Genomic DNA, 13,499 nt, shown 5'->3' with positions numbered 1-13,499 from the left:
AGTAGTAGTATTGTAGCTGCATGGAAACACGTATTTGATGGCATTTTAATGAGGGATTAGCTGCCATGGCACTTATTACATTATGGGTTACTGCATGGCCCCGCGCTCTTCCCATCTCAACACACAGGGACATAATAAATTGTGACTTGCTTTCTGTGCTGTGGTCATCAATCTCCGCCTATCAAACCCAGGTGCATGATGGGAGTTCAATATCTTCCGTATTGACCAGCCATGTTTCTTTAATGCCTCTGACACAGGTAATGATTGTAAGGGCTTTTATGGTTAAGGATGACTACCATGGGATCTCACTCCTCACTGGTCTCCTGGTTCCCATTTAAATTCATGACATCTTGACATTTGAAGATGTGGTTCATTTTGCCTATGTATGGGAGGATATTTGTGAGGTGTGTCCTGGAAAAGAAAGGGAAAACAAATACTTTGATTGGATTGAAGTATCCAATTCAAATATACATAATGCAAGTCCAGATTTTTGCTCTTTGTTGTGTAATTATTCAGTGTTTATTATTATTCTCATTCTCATTTTAATTATTTATTTACCATGTCCAAGTAATTTTCCCTACTCAAGTTTGTACCTTTATACATCCGCACACCACATCAAAATGGGGACTAAACTGGGACTAAACCTGGTCCTAAACCAGGACTAGACCAAGACTAGACCTGGACTAAACTAGGATTAGACAAGGACTAAATCAAGGTTAGACCAGGACCAGATCAGACAAAGACTAAGGCAACACTAGACCAGGACTAGACCAGAACAAGACCAGAACTAGACAGGTCTAGACCATGACTAAACAAAGACCAGAATTAAACCAAGACCAGGACCAAACCAAGACTAGACCAGGACTAAACTTGGACCAGACCAGGACTAAACCAAGATTAGACCAGAACTAGACAAGGACCAGACCAGGACTAGACCAGGACTAAAGCAAGACCAGGACTATACTAGGACTAAACCAAGACTAGGATTGAAGCAAGACTAGTCAAGTCTGCATCAGGACTAAACTGGACTCCAACCAGGACAAAAATAAGACAAGCAAATACCTCACCGGTGTACCTAGCACTTCCAAAATAATCCACTTTTAGATCAAGGAAACAATCCTACCATTCATTGACTATATTGGAGGATAACACTGTAAATCTTACAAAAATTAAATATATAATAAATCATTTCCACATGTCTTATTCTCATTGGTTCCTGGACACACCTAATAATTCTTGATAGCTTGATACTGTGGTTTGGTGCATGTAATCTTGTCATTCCATTCTAATATGTAGTTAACCAGACTGCTCTTGTGTTAAGCATTAATCATGTAAATCCAATTCCACCTTCTCTAACTCGGGTCATTCATTACTCACATCGAAAAATCCAAATATTTCTTCAACCATGTTTTATAATCTCTATCTGTTTGCCGATTTTCTAACACTGAATATTCAACATGCTGTTTTGTGAGAACACCTGCTTGGACATAGTAATGTTGTGCCATGCAGGTGCTGTTTATTTTGTGTTGGATCAAAGCTCTCCATAGTGATGGTGGACCATAATGTATAACATGCCACATCATGTTCTTGTTCATAGTGAATGACATGTTTACTAGCTCTGAGGCAGCAGCGGTTCTCAAACTGTGCACATCAATAACACCCCAGAAAATATTTGGTTTTCAGATTAACAATTTTAGTTGACTGGGTTGAGAATAGTTGATGTACTGCAGGGCTAAACCAGGGCAGGAATCAAGTGGTTACCCAGGTTAAACCAGTAAACCAATTGTAAACCATAACAGGGGTAGACTTGAAATCACTAACTAATAATTAGATTTAGCCTAAACCCCATTATAACCAAGACTGAGCTAAGTCTAAACCCTTATGTATCATAACTACACTACAACACTGTACATTAAATTAAATCACATGCATTATAAATTACAATACTGATTTGAGTAATTTTGGTTTCAAAATATATTTACTTATAGTCCTTTGATTGTTTGACCTATAGTTCCTTGATTGTTTGACATCTAAGTGGTTTCAAGACAATATTTTCTCAATGTCTTCTCTCCCCCTTGGCAGATAATGTACAGTACCAGTCAAAAGTTTGGACACACCCTCTCATTCACTGTTTTTTATTTATATATTTATTTTTACTACTTTTTACATTTTAGATACATATAGAAGACTCTAGACTTTTGACTGGTAGTGTAACTTATAATAATTACAATTTGTTTTTGTTTTTTTGTATTATTTATTTATTTATTTATTTAGCCTCTTGAGATTAATTTCTTTTTTTCATCTTATCTTGAAAAAACCTGTGATAAACTAGAATATCACTGTGATACACTTCAAATTGAAACCCCAACCCAAGAAATTAATCCAATCTCACTTTCGGTGGACCTAAGACAACCAAGTACCCATGTCACAGTTTGGTAACCACTGCAGTCTTATTCACTTGCATATGTTTTATTTACCCTGTTTCTTGACCTCTTCAGATGTTCCGCCAATTGGGCCGGGACCCAGTGTGAGAGGCCTGCCCCCAAGAGCAGTAAATCAGACAACACCAGTGGAGGTACGTTCTGTGAATATAAATAGTCACTAATCAGCTCTATGGACTTCTAACAGTGTTTTTATGTCACATCAAAGACCTATTTTAGACTGCTGTTCTTACAAGTTGGTCTATAATAAAAAAGCTCACTGAATGGTGGTTTGAATAATGCATAATTGAATCTCATTCCACCCGGCCAGTTTTAAGCACCCGGTTTTAAAAGCTGTATTTGAGTTATAATTTATAACTTTGCAATTTCAAGTCCCAAGTAGACATGGCAGAAGTTTCAGACATGATAATTGATGTAAATTACTGACTCAAAATGTAATAAATTATTTGTAAATGATTTGACTAGGCTTCTACATAAAATCAATAGGCCTCCTGCAAGTTTATCTCCTTAACATATAGAGCCAAAAGGTCCAATTTGCATAAACATTGCCAGTTTTAGTCATAAGTTCACTTTGGGTTCTCTTTATTTATTTAGAACCATTTGTAAGCTATGGGCCTTTTCTGTTGCAGAATTTGCCACCTGATCGTTTCCATGGAGATGTTATTGCTTTGCCGTGAATGCTTTAGAGTATGCCTTTAAACAAATCGAACACGTTACAGGTCAGATCTAAAAATAGCTAATAGAATAAATGCAAAGTGGACACATGCAATGCTATGTTGTGAAACATTATCAGAAAGTGATAACATCTCTATTACATAAGTAAAGTTACATAGTACACCTTTAAAATTGCTCGCATAGGCCCCATTTGTCAGGTTGTTACTTTGATTGGCATAATCACTGTCAAGCATTTTTGCACGTGAAAATTCTTCGAATAGCCCGGAATTTCAGTTATAGCATTCCTATTTCACATCCATAAATTATTCCCAGCTAAATTCCCCTCCAATGCTCTCCCCTCCAATTTCCATCTAATCTATAGACTATATACAGTATATATTCTGTACTATCTGAAAGTGTTTTTGCTTTCAAGCTTTTGTTACACCACTGGCTGCATACAATGTCAGCCTATCTGAGTCCATCTGGGCTGTTTTCAATTCAATCTTGCCTCATCTGTGTGCACCATCTCTCTCTGTGTGTCGGCTTCAGGGAGCATAGCTATCATTGTGCCGCTGGTTCTGCTGGTCATCCTGATTGTGATGGTGGTCGCCGGTGTCTACATGTGCAAGCGAAGGCAAAGGTAACACGTTTTGTTTTGTTTTTTTCTTACGATCTGAAAAAATCCTTTATATGAGCCAACGGAGATCTGATACCTCCCAGCTTTTGAAGATAAATGGATGTGTCTGTGCTTTAAAACAAAACGGTGCTTGTTTTAACATGCTCCGAGCAACATCCGCCTTTGTGCTATGTTAAAAATGTATTGGTGGAAAAACAAGTGGTGGAGCAGCAAATAACATAACAAGGCAGACCTCTGTTTTGGCTATCAAAGAATTGTATTTTGATAAGATTTCAATGAATATGAATTCATTTATATTGTACATAATCATACAATTACAATAAAATTTATTCAGCACTTATTTTTCACTTTTCTGCCTGACTGGGTTTTCAAAGTACTTTCTATCAAGGAAATATCTATTCTCAGTCACAAATACTTCCAATTCCAGGCTATTACAGGATAGGTTGAGATGTCTTGGCTAAGAAAACAATGGCAGTGTGCTCTGATGGGATCAGTGATTGAACGAGAAAGGTTTGAGTGATCTATTAAGCCAGAGTCACATGCCATTCGAAACTAGAAGAATTGATTTTTAAGGCAGACCCATTCTGCAAAATCAACTTTCCAGAGTTTTTACCATGTTATAATCAGCCCTCCACTTTTACTCACCCAAAGTTATATTTGAAGTGATTTCTGCATGTTTGAGCTATCTTTAATTGCTTATTTTTAAGACGCCATTTTGCCAATCAACCTTTTTACCACCATCAGCATATTCTGTTTGTCACGAATTTTATTTTGTTAATCTGTGATACACATAGGATTTGGCAGCATTGTGTAGTCATTTAGGTACAAATTAAAAACAATTCTATTACTCGTTAGCGTGTTTTGCAGCTCTCCATTGGAGGTGCTGACAACTTCAGAGCTCTTTGTTATGATGACGTTTACATCGTCATCAGGTCCCATTGGGCATAGGCCTATCACGAATTACTATATCGACTTATCGTTCAATATATGAAAGCTCGAACTGGACTGTTTTTGGGGTGAGTATTTATTGTGTGCGCATTTTCTTTGCACTACTGGGACATTTTGGGTTATTTTTTGGCTATATGATAAGATTTAAGCTACAAAAGGTTGAATTAATAACTTCTATGACTCATTACAGATGCAAACTAAGTACAAAAGTATTTCATTCTGCTGTTTATTTATTGCAGCTCATGATTTTTAACAATATTGTAGTTATTGTACTGGTTTAAATGTGCTCTTGGGTTATTGTGTCAGTGTCATAAATTACTTTCAATATTTTTGTTTATTATTATAATGTTATTGTCCATATTAACTTCAGCAATATATCAAACTTCAAAATTTGTCATTCTGTCTAATTGAGCACCGCAGTTTTCTAACACAGAAGTCATCAGACCTGTTTCTTTTGTTAAGCCTTTTTAAATGAATATTGCAATTTAAAATTTCCAAATTAGAACATAACGATCCATGGGTGTCATAGATTATAACTATATAGCATACACAAACATGTCTTATTTAAGGAAAAGATTAGATTTTTCTCATTTGTTGATTTCTTCGTCAAACCATTTGAAGTTACTTTGATTAAGCTAAAAAGAGAAGATCTTATCTACAGATTTTCTTTTTTCTTTTTTTTTTTTTGTTTTTTTTTACATACATTTCAATCTCACATCAAATAAACCATATGCTGCATATTTATGACATCATAAAAAGGTGACCTTCTATGCGGGGAATGTTAGCGGCAGTGTGGAATCAGATGTGCTTTTAGGTGCTTTCAAAGATCAGTGGTCCTGTGCTTTGAGTAATTCTGTGTGTAACCATGTGTACGCTGCATTTGTATGATAATGATATGTAGTTGTGCTTCCCAGGGGAAAGCGTGTTCAGAGGCAGCCCATGACAAACGGAGGCATAAATGTGGAGATCGGAAACCCCTCGTACAACATGTATGAGGTGGACCACGACAACCACGCGGACGCCGGGAGCCTGCTACGACCCAACTTCACACTGGACCCTCATAAGGTGGGCAGGGAGGGTTTAAAAAAGGACAAGAACAGGGAAGAAGAGGTGTCAAGAGTTATATATAGACAATTATCTGTGCATAGGACCAATCCCCCAATGTTTACTGTAATTATGGACTTGGAGTAATGCATGGTCTGTCAATATTTCAACATCAGAACCATGATAAGACTAAAACTAAATAAAACTGATGCTAAGAAACAAGAAAGCTGTAAGTATGAAGCTGAAAGTATCCAAAAGGTGTACTCAGGTGAAAATACTGTTGCTACAGATATATTTATATATTTAGTTAATATGTACATAGCAATAACATTGGATTAAAGCGGATTTATTGTTTTGTTAAGTGTTTATAGCACAAGTTCTAATCCACCCATCAATAGGGGGCTTTATAAGGGGTTTAGAGTCCAGAAAGGAATGATAAAAGTTAACAAAAGTACAATTTTACACAATGTAGGTTTGTTACTTCATGCTTCTAACACTGTAAATAATTGGTGGCAAATGATTAGGAGTGGTAATATTTATCGATGCTTTATAATAACTACCTTTTAAATATGATTTGAACAAATACTTAATTCATAATGAACTAATAGTTTATTAAGAATAATTCAGGCTTTGTAACTACTTACTGTAATAATAATAATAATAATAATCATAATCATAATAATAATAATAATAATACTGTAACTCCTAACTCCTTAAGTAAGTAGTTATTAAGTCTGAATCATATAAACATTTGATTTATATATATTACATATATGTATAATTAAGGGTGATTAAGGTGTAGTTATTTAAAATGGTACCTTTAAATGTACACTTTCAAAATAATTCAAACCCTAAACCCTAGATTCATATTCCAGTCTTAACTCAACAGTGTTTAAACAGAAGACGAAGGAAATTCTTTAATTAGGATTAGTTTTAATCACAGTACTTAGCATAGTGCCAGCTGCTCATAGAAACTGCATTGGACAGCATAAACAGAAGAGCTTAACTAACTATAAATATATCACCTAGAGACTCTTTATAGTGTAAGATTACACCCCCTTCATATCTGCCTATGGGCTTTCACAAGATTTCAAAGAATATATATATAATACAAAGACCTGTATTGCATCATATATGACTGAAAACCAATGAATGATATACCCTTGAGACAAGACAAGTGTCCATGCTATGTGTACAAAACCAATTAAAACAGATTTGCATTTACATCCATCATTCATGTAGGGCCAGTATGATTCAAAGAGAAAAATAATTTGAGATTCAGAAAAAAATGCATGAATATTTATAATTAATACTATTGACTCTTCAATACTTGCCTGAAGCTTTACAGTTTCAAGAGAATATTCCTCCAAAATGTTGCACAGAGTCATAAAGACAAACTAATAAGACTGATTTGGCTTATATAGACCATGTTTTGACACTGCTCTTTTCAGTGAATCTTGTAAACATACTACATGAGGAAGCCATTCAGTTAGGTGATATAGAAAACATTATTGCAAATTAATCAGCGTCTCTCAAAGAGTGATTTCTGCTTCCATGGTAGAGGTTATGTAGGTCAGGGGTTCCCAAAGTAGCTGTCATTTGGCACCGTACTGGAGGTTGCAAGGAAATTTCAAGATACTACTACTATAATATTAATCACACTGCATTTTGTCTATTCTTTTTTTGAAAACTGCATATTTAAATGAAATTAGATCAACAACACAATGTACTATGTAAATAAAGGTTAGTAATCCAGAAATATTTAATATTCAATTAACTATGGGCAAAAAGTGTTATTTCCATCGTCAGTAAAACTAGGAACTAGACAAACTAGGAACCTGCATTTGCAATATAGTGCAACATAGGGGTGACAGTAGCTCAGTTGGTAGAGCGTTTGTAGGCCTGTCATGATTAGGTCAGGTCGAATCCCGCTCTCTACATAAACATTGGTAAATCAGTCAGATCCGTCAACCCACACAATGATGGTGTGATTCCAGCTCCCACACATAAATACTGTTGTTGTGTCTTTGGGGCAAGACACTTAACCCACCTCTCCCCTAGTGTTTGTGTATACTGGTGTATGAATGTCTATGTGAATAGGTGAGTAGTTCCTTCATGCGAAGCGCTTGAAGGTGGAAAAGCACTATATAAAAATGCACTATATAAAAATGTAACAATAAGACAATAATTTATAATAGCAAGGCCCAGATCTGGCAAGTTTGGAATTAAATGTATGCCTAGTTTTTGACATAATAAAATGTTCAAATACTGTCTGTTTATTATGATCAAACTGTATCTCGTAGGTTTTTCATTTTCATTGCTTGGTTCATCACTATTATTTCTATTAGGCATTTGTGTAGAATAGGCTGCCTCTCCTAACTCAGCTCTGGTACTTTAAATAGGCCAGTGTTCTGTGAGAGTGCCACTAATTCATTTGGCCTTGATTAACTTCACCATTATGGCACTTACTAATTATGAAACTGGGGTGCTGCGAAGTGTACCTCTTATCTCAGTGAACACCATGCATCCATCACACCAGGCCAACCGCAACAATCAGCTATTTACCCATTCATTACATAAGCATTCACAAGTGTTTACTGCAAACTTGGAGAACTTCAGGCAAAAATCTAATTAATTTAGAAAACTGAGATAGTAACTTCTTCCAAAATAACTGTATACTAATTTGTTTTAGATGCAAAGCGACCATAGCAACATTAATATGACAAATGGCATGGGTTCTGTTAAATTTACTCTAGGTAATATTTCTAGATGCTTGAAATAAACACATTTAACCAAAGTATGTATTTGAATATGAAATATGATAATATGATATGATAATATGAAAATATAAATGTTCTATTGGTATGAGCAATACGTAACAGTAGTACTTTTAGTGAAAGGTATAGGTTGGCAACTATATTATACCATACTATTTTATTATTTTTTACTGTTAATAAATTTCAGACACTTGACATAAACGCATTTAAGTGAAGCAAAGTATTTAATTTATGTTAATATCAAATATAGGACATCGCCGTAAGTTGTATAAATACTGGTTTGAGATGCATTACATAGTAGCAATAGTACTTATCGTTAAAAGTGCAGCAATAATAGTAATTGTGCTGAAAGACAGAAGAAATTTCTCAGTATGGGTAGAATCTTTAATTATGGCCTTTCTAACTATCTAGAGCTAGGCAATGTGACTCCAATGTCTTTCCCAAAGAAACAACAACAGTATGAAGTGTTTAGAGTAGGATTAAAACTACATCCCCTCTGACAATATAGGATAAGCATTACCTGAACCACTGTTGTCCTGTTTTACTGTGTTGATATGAAACAAGCCCCTTTAAGTTCATCGTAGTACTTTTTGGTACACTTTTGTAGTACTTCTTAAAAACTTTTAAAATAGTCTTGACACATTTCATTTATACCCCTGAGTCCTTTTCTAATTTGAGACTCCCAGATGAATGATAGGGCTCCACTCACCTAGCTCTGCTCCAGTCTAATGCTACTGCTGCTGCTGCCCTGCCAATACTGACATCTGCCTCTCGCTCCAATCTGGCTGGAGTTTCAACACTGAGACTCGTGCTGAATGTCAACAAGATGCTGTTTTCTCCAACCTCTCTTGTCTCTTTCTTATTACCACCAACCTCTTTCCATTTCTATTGTATTTAGACATAAACATATCAAGGATGGTATTTGGTACCACAATAATGAGTTCATACTTTAGTTCATCATGACTCATGGTGATTCTAGCAACTTTCTTTTGGAATACGTTTTAAAGCCATTTGTTATAGTTGCTCTTTTCAAATCACACAAGCTTTCCTATAACCTAGTATCAGTAGTAGTACCACTTCTGAAAGCTATCGAACACTACAGATAAGGGCCCATTTGCGCTGCTTCTAACAGGTAATCTTTTTTTTTTTGTCAGAATCATTCACAACAGGGCTGAAGTTGCTTTCACTGCAAAGTTTTGCATTACTTTCTGTAGATATAATTGCTTTTAGCATCACAAACCTACAGGCTGTTCATTACACCATCAGATGCAGTCCAAGCATCCTCTACTTGTGTACACCAAGTAAAACTTTGGTGCATTTCCAAAACACACATACAGTATTAAAGATGTACTGTGTAAGTTCTCAGATTTTATTGCTTCACCTGGAATGTTCTATCTACAGTATGGCATTAAAAGTATCCATTTATTGTAATGAAGTAACGGGCGAGGGTCATCTGATCAGTTTCTTCTTCTTCTTTTTCCCAAAAGATAATTGCAATTTTGACCCCCTGAACAATGATAAAAAGTCTCACATGGGTCTTCAATGCCATCACCACAAATTGGACTTCATTTGGAGTGGGAACAGGCACATTTTGGAGTAGAGCTCATGAAATTCAAAATTTAGTGATAGAGCTCCAAGAGACAAGTTGAATTGGAGCAGTGCCCTATGATGAACAGGAAGTCAGCCATATTGGATTGAAATTCGGTTGTCACTTTTGCTGTCTTTGGATGATGTAGTTTACATTTATTCTACTGTGGGTGTTTTTATTGCTCAAAAAAAGTCTTGAAAAATGTGCATTCTTATGTGAACATGGCTTGCCTTGAGAGACCTCACCTGTAACTTGATCTGGCATCACCTATTTTCTGTTAAATTTTAATTCATGCAAAGCAATAGTAAAGATGATGTACACTCCATTAGAAAAGTGACATAGTGCACCTTTATAAAGTCATACTACTTGAAATACTAACTTTAGGTTCCCAGAGTACTGCAAAAATTCTTGGTACTGACATTATCCAACCTGCTATAATAATAGTCCATATTTAACCAATACTTGTCTCATAGTGTGTTATTGTCAATATACTTACAACCCAATACTTTTTCAGTTTAAATGTGTTTTTGTATAGCCCCGAATTACAACAGTAGTCGCCTCATTGAGCTTAACAAAACTGATGATTTAACCAACCGAAAGACAAGTAGATGAACCACATTCACAATACTAACAAGCACGTAGACTCCCTCCCTCTCCTCCTTCCTTCTGTGCATGCTAACACTGCAGCTTTTGTCTCCTGCAGGGCTGGTGTGTTAAGTCCAGTGACCCACGAGCCTTGGGCATGAACAATGTGCCCAAGGAGGTAATCCCTGGACAGGTGAATTTACACTCTCTCCCCGTTTATCCGCAAAGTCAGAGAGCACTGGAAAACATCAAGTGTAACAAGTGTATGTCCATATCCAATCTTAAGATCACAGTAGATTTGAGTTAAATGATGAAGAATACATATTAGGAGATGTCTAGTATGTATTTGTACTGTAAAAGCATGTTTTTTGTGCATTATTATTTTCTTTATGTTTTCATCCTGTGTTTTGTGATGTGTTTTTCATGAGCATGTCTTAATGTTTAAATTGCTGTATATTTAAGTGTGTGTTTCTTAAAGCTGAGACTATACAATTTTAAACAATAAATAAGGAACCAACTGGGGGGGGGGGGGGTTCCTACTGGAAACCGAGAGAGGATTGGCTGTTCATAAGCGGTCTACCCCTGCTTCACTTTGCCATCTGAAAAAGGCTGTGAATGCACCCAACAATTCCTTCCTGTGAATACTAGTGATGTATCAAAGAGTTTGTGAGGTTCTATAGTTTGATAGATTTAAATACACACTTGAAAATTGGGTAATACAGCTTTAAGATGTCTCCTGGAAAGTGAGCTGTTTACACTTTCTTATTCTAGGGCATAATGTAGTTATTACAGCTGAATTATTTATTTAAAAATAAAAAGATAATATGTTCTATGCATGTAGACTTACTCAACTGCCTGCCTTACACTGAATGTGATTTTTCTACACTGCTCCCCACTGGGCCTAACAGCTCTTATTAGCCTGACGCCACCACAGCTCAGGCCTCCAGTGGGTTTGATATAGTTATGTCCCATTTACACAGACCCAAAATAGAGCTAAAAGCATCGTAATGATGCTGCTGTTTTGTGGTGTTCAAAATGGCCCCTCTCCGACGGTCTGTTCTGTCCCCGGAGGCTATTACAAATCCTTTAATGCAGCTTGCTTTAAGTCTGTCATGACTTTAAAAACAACGTATGAATAGATAGAGACGTGTAAATAAGTTATAATCTTGTAGAAAAGTTAAACTCAAAAATGAAACTAATACAGTAATTTGGGCATCACATTTGTGTAGGAAGGGCATCAAGACTCAAACTATAATTATGCAAATGAAGGCACTATAGTTGGCAAATGAGTTGCCATGGTGACCTTAAAATTGAAAAGTCAAATAAAAAGTTGATAATGATTCATATAAAACAACTTAATTGAGCTGTAGGTGCTTTAATGAAAATGTGTATGTTCGATTTACTGACTCAATATACTATGCAGTATATCTAGTACATATAAATTCAAACATTTAAAGCCGTACTTTAAAGATACACTGATCAAGGGTACACCACTTGACTCCATGGAAATGTTACTGCTTTACCCGAGCAGTATATGGCATTAAACATCTTGTATTTACAAGTTAAATAAAAAAGAAATTGTAAAATTTGGATAACAATGTAAATGTTAAGATGCATAGATAACTAGTGAACACTAACTTTAATGCCATACTGTGGGACAATCCAGGCAAATCAACCGCATCTCCATGAAGACAAGCAAGTGGCAGACCACCCATCAGTAAAATTACATAGTGTGTTTAATGAAAACCCTAAATTGTGTGTTGATTATTACAGAAAAGGAATCTGTCCTAGCAAACTGGACTAGGTTTCACTTCAGGTGCCCTTCCTTACATGTCTCTGTATCTCTCTTTTTCTATTTCCAACTCTTGTAGCTAGATTCAAAACCATCACCTTTTAAGTAAAGTGGTGTTTGAAAGACTTTTTGGGCATGATAAGGTTAACTTTATATACTTGTTCACTCATCCATTTATGATTTTTTTCTCTCCCTTTATCCACAGCCCATGAACTACTCCAATCCAGTGTATGCAAAGATTTACCTGGACGGGCAAAACTGTCGAAAGCCGGTCATCAGTATTGACGAGAGGAGAGAGCTACTCCCAAAGAAACTTGAGGGGACAATTCATGAAACCGCCGCATAGCCTAACTTTACACTTTCTACTTCTTTTATACCACAGTGTACAATGTATATAGTGTACGTACAGAGGACAAGCAGAGTTTTCTATTCTCTATGAAGCTCTTTAGGTTTAACTTAGCATCAACATATCGTCTCATGTTGTTGGTGTGCGGAGTATTCCCTTTGACTCTTGCTTTCTTATATGTTTTTGTCAGTCATTTGCCACATAAGCTGCTGGTTTGCAAAACAGTACTGGGCAAAAGTTATAGGCAAAACAATTAATTTATATTTTTCATTTTTGTTATGTGAAATTGTGAAAATGATCAGTAACAGGAAAATGTGCAATTTTGGTGTGCATCTAGATTATCATAAAATTGCAGTAAAATATTATCAGATGTCATATGCATAATCTTGTAATGGTATAAAGAATCAACAAAATCTATGTAACTCACTAGGTGCACTGTAAAAATAAGATGAGAATAAATAGAGTACCCAGTTATTGCATCTGATTTCTGGTGTGTGTTTACATGCACAAAATAAATCTGATCATCAAAAATAATGGATTAGTATTAAAATAACTTGTATTTGGCAGACAAATTACACTGAATTTGAAATGAAGTCTTTTAAATAATTCTTAAAAATGTTCTTTCATTTTTGCTGTTGCACCATTCGTACCCAGGTGTGAACAATCAGAAAAAGATCAGATTTTGGC

The 13,499-nt window shown here is 35.7% G+C and overlaps 1 protein-coding gene across 1 annotated transcript in view; it reads left to right on the top strand.

Moving 5' to 3' along the window:
• Positions 1-13,177, top strand: part of lrp1bb (low density lipoprotein receptor-related protein 1Bb) — a 464,724-nt gene extending 451,547 nt beyond the window's left edge. Inside the window, exons 87-91 of the mRNA XM_055230393.1 lie at positions 2,499-2,575; positions 3,645-3,735; positions 5,595-5,745; positions 10,793-10,867; positions 12,672-13,177. Of these exons, the coding sequence (XP_055086368.1) occupies positions 2,499-2,575; positions 3,645-3,735; positions 5,595-5,745; positions 10,793-10,867; positions 12,672-12,812 (535 nt within the window). The 3' untranslated portion in view covers positions 12,813-13,177. The remainder of the gene's footprint in view (positions 1-2,498; positions 2,576-3,644; positions 3,736-5,594; positions 5,746-10,792; positions 10,868-12,671) is intronic.
• Positions 13,178-13,499: the final 322 nt, after the last annotated feature.

Source organism: Periophthalmus magnuspinnatus, chromosome 21, assembly GCF_009829125.3.
Source record: "Periophthalmus magnuspinnatus isolate fPerMag1 chromosome 21, fPerMag1.2.pri, whole genome shotgun sequence".
Lineage (NCBI taxonomy): Eukaryota > Metazoa > Chordata > Actinopteri > Gobiiformes > Gobiidae > Periophthalmus > Periophthalmus magnuspinnatus.
The sequence above is the reverse complement of the archived record's forward strand: the minus strand, read 5'-3'. Positions and strand labels throughout refer to the sequence as shown.